The sequence below is a fragment of the Micromys minutus genome (genome assembly GCF_963924665.1).
Source record: "Micromys minutus genome assembly, chromosome: 31".
Taxonomy (NCBI): Eukaryota; Metazoa; Chordata; class Mammalia; order Rodentia; family Muridae; genus Micromys; species Micromys minutus.
Genome location: NC_137966.1, coordinates 18,426,208 through 18,437,553, shown reverse-complemented (window position 1 = coordinate 18,437,553; position 11,346 = coordinate 18,426,208). Strand labels below are relative to the sequence as shown.

The following is an 11,346-nucleotide window of genomic DNA, read 5'->3' as shown; positions in this document are numbered from 1 at the left end:
CAGATAGCTCAGCCTTGCCCAGCTTAGCCCAGTGAACACAGGATATCCTCACAGCAGCCCAGCAAAACCAGAACACAAGGAATGTGGAGAGTCCAGAAACAGAAACCCAAGGACTGAGAAGTTCGTTGGCAGGGTCACCAGAAGTAACAAAAGTGCTCAGTTCAGGAGAGAAGAGCTGCTCAGACGCTCGATGAAGTAGCTGCCAGATCATCCTTCTACTGTTGCCCACTGCTGTCCTCAGGCCTGTGACCACTAGGGGGCACTCAAAAGCCCTGGCAGGAAGGGTGATGGATGGGCCTGGAGGTCATTTGTGAGAGACCAAAGGGAGCACAGTCTGCTGCCAGCTCTCATCCCATCGTAGCTGCTCTGACTCCTGGAGTTTCTTCCGGAACTGGCTTAGCTTTCCAGCAGGGTCGGGAAACTTTGAAAAAAGCATCTAGAGGAAAAGGCAAACTGGAACTTAGCTCCCTGCGCCCGGCCAGGTTCTTCTTGCTCATGTCCAGCAGTGCCCCTCCCCTCACTAGACACTTGATGGATCCATCTTCTCACCCCACAGCCCTACCCTGGAGAATGGCCAGCCTCCACCTGCTGTCCTCTTCCCTTCCCTCCCATCCTCAGCACCCCTGTGGATGCAGTTAAGATGGAAGCCTTTAATGTGTCCATCAGGGACCAGCAAACTGCAGCCTTCAGGCTGAGTCCTGCCCACCTGGCTTTGTAAATAAACTTTTATTGGAACTCAGACTGAATGCACATGTCCTCAGCTGTATTCCCATCCACACCAGAATGGTATCGCAGAGTTCTTACACTGACTTAAGGGCAGAAATGAGAGGACATTAGTTTTATAAGGATAGACCCTCGGCAGATGCTCCGCTGCCTCCCCCCCCCCCCCAAAAGAGCAGCAAGCTCCTGTCTTTGAACACAAATGGCAGGGGTATGTATGTTTGTGCCTGGCTCTTCCATCCCCTGGCAATGTGAAGCCCAGGCTGAGAAGCCACCTTGGAGCCCTCTGCTCCCTTCCTCTACACCCCAGAGTTGCACCACAGCTCTCTGTGTGGAGCTGGCTCGATGCCAGGCTTCAAACCGCCAAGCCCCACAGGGAAGAGGCCGACTACCTGCAGCTGAGCTGCCAGTTCCTCAGCATCACTGAAGACCAGGCCATTCTCTCCGTGTCTTACAAGCTCATGCAAACTGCAGAGAGAACAAAAGACTTGAGAGGCAGCTGGAAAAAGGAACCAAACTGGGCCACCACTACCCCCTCAGGTGAAGATGGCCTCTATTCTGAGCTCAAGTATTTGGACAGAAAAGCCTACAAGGGCACATGTCAAAATGCCAGGCTGATTGGAGACGGGAACGTGGCCTTTCTGTGCCAAGATGGTTTCTGTGTCTCTTCTTCACTCCAGCCTGAGAGGTGGGGTTCCAGCAATGTGTATTTGGTCCACACATTAAGGTAGCTTTTCAGAGCCACTGGGAGACTTGGTCCTGACAATCCCTGACCTTGGCTCACACACAGTTTCACATCCTGAACTTCCCATCCAGAGGCTGGTTCCTAACGACCAAACTGCAGCCTCTGCTCACAAGCGCCCCGGCCAGGGAAAGCGCTCTCAGAACTGCATTGGTGTGGTGATCCAACCCACTCAGGACAGCTCGGCCACAGAACAGAGATGTGAAGCAAGGCAAGTAAGCACCTCAGGCCACTGTTCCCTTCTCACGGCGTGACTGAGTGGCAAGCTAACCATGAGGAAACTCCAGCTACGCCCCAAGTAAGGCTCCGTATCTGCTCCTACCACTTGAAGTTCACGGCACACACAGGCAAGGAGCACCCAAACATGTCCACCACCTTCATGGGCAGGTCCAGACCACTGGAGGACATGTGTAGACAGACACCCAGATCTGCTGAGCCTGCAAAGACACAAAAACACTAGGACACATTCTCCCAGGCCCATGCAGTGACTCCCAGACAATGAGGAAACCAGGAGCTGCCCCTGAGATTATCCCCAAACACAAATGGCATAAGCTGACCAAGAAACCAGGCAGCCTAACCAAAGGCAAAAACATGGCTGTCCACTGGATCCTGCCTCACACTGCCAAATGGTCAGTTTGGTTTTGTTCATTCTACTTGTACCGATTTATTATTGTTCCTACTTAGCCAAGATTCGTCCTCAAAGAGAAAACCCCCAGGCAGTCACTGTGATAGCAAACCCGTGGTTTTGGTTCACTTGGCTTGGTCAAAAACACTACCCACTGACCTCCTAAAAATGATTGCCTTAGAGATGAATGGGCTCGCCAAGCCTGACAACCTGGCCCCATCCCTGGATCTCATAGAGGACAGAGAGAGCCAACTCCTCTAAGTTTTCCTCTGATCGCCATATATTTGCCATGACCCAAGTGTGTTATCCCCCTACACAACAACACAAACACGACAAATAATGACTAGATAGACTGGCAAGCCTCCTTAGATATACTTTGCCAGAATAATTCTCAAGATTTAAAATGTGGAGCAGAGCTGGGCCTGGTGGCGCATGCCTTTAAATCCCAGCACTTGGGGGGCAAAGGCAACTGGATCTCTCTGAGCTCAAGGTCAGCCTGGTCTACAGAGACACTGTCTCAAAAATAAAACCTTAACCAAAACTGAAAAGAAAAAATAAATCAAATCTACAACAAATCTCCCAAAAGTCAGGTATCAGCTGAGGAGTGGAGCATTCACGTAAGCCCAGAAGTGGGGCGGCTGACAGGATAACTTTACAAGTTCAAGGCCAACCACAACTATGCATGAAGTCTTACTTGAAAAAACAAGCAAGCAAGCAAATGAACAAAAACTCCACATACAGTGGTGCACACCTATAATCCCAGCATGCAGGGAACTGAGGAAGGAGGCTTTGCTACAAACTCAAGGCTAGCCTCAGCTACATAGATCCTGTCTCAAAAATTACAGCAAAACAGGTTGATAAACATGTTCTGTCTGCTCTTGTGGCCTCTGTCTTCGCCTCGAGCCTGCCCGCTCACCTAGAAGCAGTGGGTAGTCCTCAGCTTCCAGCCATGGGGTGCAGAACTGGATGTGTTGAAGGTGCTTCTGGCTGATGAGGTGTCGGTAGTGCTCTCTGAGCGGCCCCTTCCCTTCACAGAGTAGAAAAGTCACCACCATGGCCACTGTCCATCTCTGCCAGTAGGCAGGTCCCAGGACCATACCCACTAGGCTGAATCAGGCAGACCAGGCTGGGATGCTAAACACACCCCAGCCAGCTAGCACAGGGCTATAGATTGCAAAGGTGTTAGGGTAATACTAGGACGCCAGAAAGATGGACACAGCATCTCCACCTATACCAGTGACACAGACCATCCTTAGCATGCGTTAATCCTCACAGGGTTCCATGGGAACCCCACTATGAGGGACCAGGAGGATTAGCTACCTAACCCTGTGACTGAATAGAAAAGACACTGCTTCCAGGCTACAGGTTAGAAATCCTAAGCAGTACCGTCCCAGATGCAAATCTGTATTGAGTTCTTTCTGATCATCAGGTTCCCTATATATCAAATGGATGTGGAAACACCAAGAGTTTATTGACAGAGGCTTATCCCAGCTACCCAAGAGGCTGGAGGGGGTTAGTGTATCAAGGCTTGCCTGATTCCAGGGTGGTTCAGTGCCAACCTGAACAACTTGTAAGACCCTGTCTCTACAGACAGGGAGGTAAAGGGCAGCTGGAGGTACAGCTGGGTAGTGCAGTGCTTGCCTGACATGGGCAAGACCTTGAGGAGGAAGAGAGAAACTGCGCTGCAGAACTGAGGTGATCAACAAGACAGTGTCCTACAGAGGTGACCTGTGAAGGCCATGCGCTCATTCTTCACCCTCCCCCTTCTAAAACCGTGACGTGGTATCAGTACCTGTTATCACACAGACGAGGGAAGGAAGGCTGTCTCCACTGAGTGCTTGTTGCTCAAACTCTATTTTTAAAAGACACAACAACCAGGAGAAAATAAGCGGTAAAAGTCAAACACTGCTCCCCAGGGACTCCGAGTCTCCGCAACCTCGTAAGTTTTCCATGCCTCCCCTTCTATCTCAAGCAGACCTCCCCATGACACCAGGGTAGACCACATGACAGTCTTTGACAAAAGGCCAGCTAGGGACCTAGCAGGAGCCCCCAGCAAGTTCTGAGCTGCTGATGCAGCTACACACCTACTTTCTAACGCTTGCAGCAGGATAGAGAAGTCCTCGTCCTCTACAGGGAGAGAAAATAGGAGTCATGGTTGCCTCCCAACCTCCCACCCTACTTAGATACCCATCCCTGGATCCCAGAGCAAGCTGGGCCCACACCCAGGTGCCAGGGGAGGCAGACCTGACCTGTCCAGCTAGTGCTGCTCACGAGCAGCGCTGGCCGCCCATGCAGACGCCTCACAACCCCGCTCTGACCGTCCCTCTCAGTGAAGGCCGACCTCTCCGTGTCAGAGTCTGAGGGCTCTGAGCTGAAGAATCGAAGGAAAGATATAAGCTATTAGACATTGTGACACAAGAACAGCCAGACGCAGGCCACAGCCATGTTGGCACCCCACTGACCTCACAGATTCTGGTTGCTGGCACTGTTACGTGAGTGACGCACACTCCACCACTCAGTGCAGCCTCCACAGCCTCCCCACTCTACCTGCTTAGCATCCCAGCACGGATATTCTGCCCACCTCCCAGCAGCCATGCGCGATCCTAGGAGCACACAACAGACATGGGCAGGTACCTTCTCTGCCCAGTAGGATGCCCAGAGGACACTTGGGTCCCTTGCACAACAAGAACCCACTGGCAGCAGGATAAGACAACACAGGGCTCAGCAGAGAGGACAGATCCTGCAGGCTGTGTGGCCAATCAACTGCAGTGAACACAGTTCCACCACTGCAGCTTGGAAGCAACCACTGTTGTCAGGGTAAAGTAAGGGCTGGCCTCAAACTCAAAAACCCTCCTGCCTCAGCCTCCCAAGTCCTGGGATTACAGACATTCACCACTACAGCAGGCTTCCAACAGCCACCGACAACACAGGTAAATGTGTGGGCCATGTTCCAATAAAACCTTTTTACAGCAATAGGCTGCAGGCCATAGCTTTAGTTTGCTGTCTCTGCAGGAGACCAGGGCTGAGGAGAGAGGGAGGCATACCAGCTCCGGAAAGCAGAGTACGTGCGGCTCAGCTTCATGAAGAGTTCGTGCTGCAGGTCCAGGGGTGTCTCCTTAAAGAAAGACGCTGGCTTGTCGTAGAGAGTCACAGCCCTAACACGAGACAGGAGTGGGCAGAGAAAAATCTAAGCAAGAAGACACAACAGGATCCCAAAAAGCAAGGGAGTTTGGGGAAATCCAAAAGAGAATTCCTTAGAATGGTGCAGATACTCAAAATGTCTTCAGACACACGACTGGGAGAGAAGAAAGCATACTGCCCCCCCCCCCCCGGCTTGGCCAAACCAATAACCATCTCCCAGGCCCTGAGTACTTCAATACAGTACTGCAGAACTGCGCTGTAGCTCTTGAAAACACATGGGTTGATGGCATCCCAGGTCCTGCATACCTGACACACCAGTTCTCTGCCAAGTCCTCCCGCATAGCATTGGTCACACACAGGTTCAGGTGGGACAGGCGCCCAAAGAACTTCTCATACCTACAAAGTATCTTGGGATCAGCATGGAACCCTGGGATGAGCCTAGATGCCACCCAACCTCCATGACTTGAGACCCTTAGGTAGTGGAAAGCTGCAGAGCTGGGGCCCCTTGAACCTGTCAGAATGCACATGAGCTCCCTCTGAGTTACTCTCAACCTCCCTTTCCGCTCAATTTCCTACACAATTACTTCAGACTCATGCAATAAAGAGGAGGCTGCTTAACCAAGTCTCGGCCACCCTGCACAGGGCTGCAGCTGCCCCTCACTGTGGCAATGAAAGGAGTTTAGTGATGGCGAGGCTTCATCCCAAGAGAATGAGGAAGGGGGGGGGGGGGGCTCGAGCAAATCAAGGTTACTAAGCTGCAGGCTGGAATGTGGCACAGCCGGTAAACAGCCTGGCAAGCTCAAGGCCCTGGTTCTGCCTCTAGTGCTTAAAACATGAGGCATGATGGTGCATGTCCATCGTAATGCTGAAAAAGGAAGGACAGGCAGGAGGTTCACGGTCATCCTATACATACACATATATATACACATACATATACATATGAATGAGTAGGGATGTAGCTCAGTTGGTAGAGTGCTTGCCCATAATACATCAGAGTCCTGGGTTCAGTCCCCATCACATCATAAAATAAGTGTTGGTAGTGAACACCTGTAATCCCAGCATTGAGAGGTAGATCAAAACCATCCTACAATAAATGAGACTCAAAAACCAAGTTTAGAGGCCAGAGAAATGCCTCAGCACTGGTTGCTTTTCCACTGAGCCAGGATTTAATTCCCTACACCTACACGGCAGCACAACCATCTATAAATCCAATCCCAGGGGATCTGATCTGTCCCCTGCAGGCACAAGACAAACACATGGTACACAGACAAACATGCAAGCAAAACACCCATATATAAAATAACATCCATATATAAAATAGAGTAATTTTGTTTGTTGACACAGTGTCTCTCTGTGTAGCCAGGCTGCCCTTGAACTCAGATTTACCTACCTCTGCCTCCCAAGTACTGGGATTAACCATGTGTCACCACTACCCAGCTGTCTTGTTGATTTTGTTTTATTTTGTGTTTTGAAAATAAAGTAATTTTTTAAAATTTATTTAATGTATAGGAGTACACTGTAGCTGTCTTCAGACACACCAGAATAGGGCATCAGATCCCATTATAGATGGTTGTGAGCTACCATGTGGTTGCTGGGAATTGAACTCAGAACCTCTGGAAGAGCAGTCAGAATCTTAACCACTGAGCCATCTCTCCAGCCCCTAAAGTAATTTTTAGGAATAAAAATGAACCAGAAAAATTACAAAAAAAAAAAAAAAAAACATAATAGTAGGATTGCTAACTGGTGGTGGCCAACACCTTTAATCCACAGCAGAGGCAAGCAGATCTCTGAGTTTGAGGCCAGCCTGATCTTCAGAGTGAGTTCTAAGACAGCCAGGGCTACACAAAGAAACCCTGTTGCAAGAAAAAAAAAAAAAAAAAGATTACTAAATAGTGGTTTATTGTGCCTGTGATCCCACAGTGTCGGTAGCTGAGGCAAGATGACCAACATAAATTCAAAGCCAGTCTGGGTGCCGGAGTGAGAAAGATCATTAGCTACCACAAGAAGGCAGCCTTTTCCCCTCCAGCTATGAGTCGGCTCTGGAGTGCAACTCCAGATCCCTGGGGCTGAGTCCTGACTTCCTGTGCAGTGAGAGACAGCATCACTGTCAGCCCATTCTCCTAACTTTTACAGTGCACCCTCACAGGGGTTATGAAGACAGAGGGAGACTCGGGACCTGGCCTGGAACCTGGCATGAGGCTGGTGTTCTGTGACAGGCAGGAGCTGCCTGGTCTGCTGGTCCCACAGTCAACAATCAATCCAGCAGGGTAGGGAAAGGACACAGCTAGCTGGCTCCCACAGACGGGTAACCAGGATCAGAACCAGATCCAGCCTGCTCGCCCAGGCCCTTCTCTCCCATCAACTCTCACCATTTGGCCAGCAGCACAATGGGGTGACGGGGGCCATGAACCAAGGCCATGATGGAGTAGCCATAGTTGTGCCAGTCGATGACCAGTTTGCTCCCACAAATGCAGCCCACAAACCAGCAGACGGCAATAGCAGGCAGACCTGGAGGGTTCTAGGAAAGAGAGTCAGAGGCAGTGGAGGAATCATAGGCCATGAGTGACCGCACAGCAAAGAAACCGTCATCTACAAGGCTCTCACCAGCCAATGGACAGAAAGAAGACCCTCTCTACCATAAAACAGCAACAACAACCAAAAAAAGGGAGGAGGGAGCAAGGAGTTAAGAAGAAACCAAACTGCCCAATCTGGAAATCCCATAATCCTCGATGATCAAGAGCACTGGAGTTAAGATGGTGGCTCAGTAGTTAAGAATTTGCCACCCAAGGATGAGGTGTTGGATCCCTGGAACTGAGTTAGCTGTAAGTTCCTATTGTAGACAGTGGGAGAAAAACTTGGGTCCTATAAGATCAGCAGTGAGCAGAGACACTGCTCTGGCACCCTGCACACTCGTGCTTATTTCTCTTTCACAGTATTTTATTACCTGACAGTTTCATGACTGTATGTGAAATGTATTCAGACCACTCCCCCACCCCCACTCTCAGCTTCCTCCCCACCTGTCAATCATCCTTCTGTACCATTTTCTTTTCAACTGCTCCCTCCTGTTCTCATCTTTTTTTTTTCTTTAGTGACTAAGTTTAACTAGAGTTGCTTGTATTAACCTAGGTGAGGGGTTGTTTACTGGAGAATGGGCAATTTATTAGTGGATACACTGGGGAAGAAAAATGACCTCCACCGACTGCCAACAGCTCCTTAGCTAGGGATGGTACCCCTATGAATCCACCCCCCACCCCACCCCATCCATGCTAGAATGTTGGCAAGCTATACCTTGTGCTGGTCTTCTACAGTTGCAAGTTCACGAGTGCAACAGCCCTCTCCGTATTTTTATAGTTTATGCACACAGAAGTATCAAGCATATTTAATAACTTGTTCATTTTGTATGTGGACTGGAAACCAAATCCAAGCGCTCACTGAACCACACCCACAGCCGGATTTGTGCATGTTTCAAAGACCAGCAAGTGAACTGCTAGCAGTGATTCTCACAGGAGACAGCAGCTGGCACATACCTGGAGGAAGATATAGGCTGCAGGGTCCGTGCACATCATCTTCCATAGCAAGTACACTGCCTGAAATACAACTTTGACTCCATACTGGACAATTCGGGGCCCAGCTGCAAATCAGAAAACATCTGTCTCTACAAGAGCTCTTGTCATTCTGGGACTCTCCTCATCTTCCCAATATACAACCACCCCTCCAACCCACCTACCCTAGTCAAGAATCTGGAGTGACTGGTCTTACCTCCCAGACCCCGGAGATCTATCAGCTTCACAATCCGAATCCTAACATTCTGCAAGAGTTCATCTCGGGGTTTGGAGTCTGCAAATGCAAATGAGCCCTTTAAGATAGTAGAAGTAGCCTCCGAAGTTACAGCCATGGGTGTGCTCCTTCTTATCTGTATCCTAATACTTGGAAGGATAAAGCAGGATATGGTGTTCAAAGCCAGCATGTGCTAAAAAGCAAGCCCCTATCTAAACAAGTAAACAAGGTGGGAGAAAAGCAACACCTATCAAAACCTCTCTGGTCTCCAATAGCCAGAATGGAAATAAAGTCACTTTGTGGTCTTCTACTAGATACCCTCAAAGGGCATTCATCATATCCACTTAATTTAACCTGGTGGCTGGCACACAATAGGGACCCAATTAAACTGATGAAGAGTAGACTCCTGGATGGCTGTCTGTTAGTCCCATTCCACCCAAGCCCTGGGACAGCACTCCATAAAGGAACCAGTAAGAGCTATTCCCACTTTCCCTTAGATGGAGCACAGCCACCCTAAATTTGCAGATCCAATTTGAGGTGCCCAGAATGTGTTCCAGGATAGTTATGAATGCCCCCCAACATGCTGATGGATTTCAGATAGCTGTGTCAGACAGTTGGATAGCTGCGGAACTTGGTAGTGCATGCCTTTAATCACAACACTCTAGAGGCAGAAGCAACTGGATCTCTGTGAGTTCAAGGACACTCCCGCCTACCTAGTGAGGTCCAGACCAGCTAGGAGCTGCATAGTGAGAGTGAACCCCTGCAGGGATCATCCACATGGAACATGATGAGGAAGTGACACCTCTGCCTACACCTTAGGGAACAAGAAACCATCCACAGCTAGAAAAGCTCTGCAGCTGGACGAGGGGTGTGAAGAAACATTCGGCCTGTCAACTCAGTGACAAAGGCAGCACGAGGAAGTAGAGCCCAGCACTGAGGTCTCACACGCCGGGGATTCCAGCCCGTCTCTGCACTACCTAAACGAATCAAGTGACAGACACTTTGCAGCCGATCTACTTGTAATTTTCACATAAGGTAAACGGTGGCTGACGCCCGCTGCTCTCAGACACCAGAAAGCTGCGGTCCAGGCCAGAACAGGCAGGAGAAGAGCACAGCCGCTCCCGCCTCAGCCCCAGAACAGGGAGAGTCAAGGCTCCTGGTTGAGCCTCCCTCCCAGGTCCCCGCCACTCACTATAGAAGCCCAGCAGCGTCACCGAAAAGCCGCTCTGGGCCAATGACAGCGCGTGGTACTGCATGCGGGGGCTGCGGCCCACGTCGCCCAGCACCACGACGACCACGTGCCGGGCCCTGCCCGCTTGCTGCCCACGCTTCCATAGACCCAGCAACAGCACGGGTAGCAGCAGCACCAAAGCCAGCAGCGCCACATAGGACGCGGCCATCTTTGCCCGCCGGAGCCGAACACGTGACCGGACCTGGAAGCCACGCTGAGCGCAGGCGCACACCCAGCCCCTGCAGTGAAAAGTACGAGGAGGCGGGACCTGGGATAAGGCGGGGTCTAGAAGAAAAGGAAAGGGGATTTGGAAGGTGGGGGCGGGCTCTGGACGAAGGGGCGGGGCCTGGAAAGGATAGGAAGCCTTTGAAGACTTAATTAAGGAGCACAAACCAGAATTTAAACCGCAGCCAAGTCCAGTTCCCTGAGCTGTTTTTTTCCCCTGTGAAAGTAAAGCTGACTGGAGTCCAAGCACTTCTTTTTCAGAGTTCTAAGATAAATTTCAAACTACAATGATGGTAATTTCCTTCTGATAAAGTACATTTTTCAGCTTCCCTTGCGGACTGTGAAGTCATTTCCACCCCTATAAGAGGTCTATCCCATCTTCTGTGGACATCTTAACCATCTACACAAAAATACACCCTCGCTATACATGAACATGGTCTCAGCTAAGACCCAGCCTCTCTACACCTTTTTATCTCCATAGCTGCCTTTAATAATCTAACAAGAGAGAGAAAATTTTGTATAAGAGGCTTATGAGAAGTTTTCTTCGGGTAAAGGTGCTTGATGCCAAAATAGGGTACCATCTCAGGACCCCACATGATGGAAGGAGAGAATCAACTCTATGTCTTCTGACCTCCACACTCACGTTGTGACATGTGCACGAGCGCGCGCGCACACACAATCAATCAATCAATCAATCAATCAATAATAATTTGGATGGATTTCCTAGTTTTGTTGAGGAAAGAGGCCGTTCCCTGAGGAGTGAATATATAAACAAGATCATGGCTACACATGGAAACTGATCTTTGTTGGTAGAAGGCAAGAGACCATAGGGCCTCTGACTGGTCACACTTTTTTTTTAACAGAGGTGCCTTGCAGTGAGAAAAT

At 50.0% G+C, this 11,346-nt stretch overlaps 1 protein-coding gene across 2 annotated transcripts; it reads right to left on the bottom strand.

Annotated features, from left to right (window-relative positions):
• Positions 1-289: 289 nt before the first annotated feature.
• ALG1 (ALG1 chitobiosyldiphosphodolichol beta-mannosyltransferase) lies at positions 290-10,405 on the bottom strand (the record flags this gene model as incomplete). 2 transcript variants are annotated; one of them, XM_080942549.1, is made up of 13 exons in its annotated part: positions 290-436; positions 1,113-1,188; positions 1,785-1,899; positions 3,004-3,114; positions 3,880-3,939; positions 4,176-4,214; positions 4,337-4,458; positions 5,132-5,242; positions 5,535-5,624; positions 7,598-7,746; positions 8,756-8,859; positions 8,988-9,065; positions 10,198-10,405. In XM_080942549.1, the coding sequence occupies 13 exons, from the start codon at positions 10,403-10,405 to the stop codon at positions 305-307; spliced, it is 1,395 nt and encodes a 464-aa protein (XP_080798675.1). In that variant the 3' UTR covers positions 290-304. The 2 variants fall into 2 exon arrangements, 1 of the variants encoding a protein (XP_080798675.1); XR_013975659.1 differs by lacking the exon at positions 290-436 and having other exon boundaries at positions 1,124-1,188; positions 1,686-1,899.
• Positions 10,406-11,346: the final 941 nt, after the last annotated feature.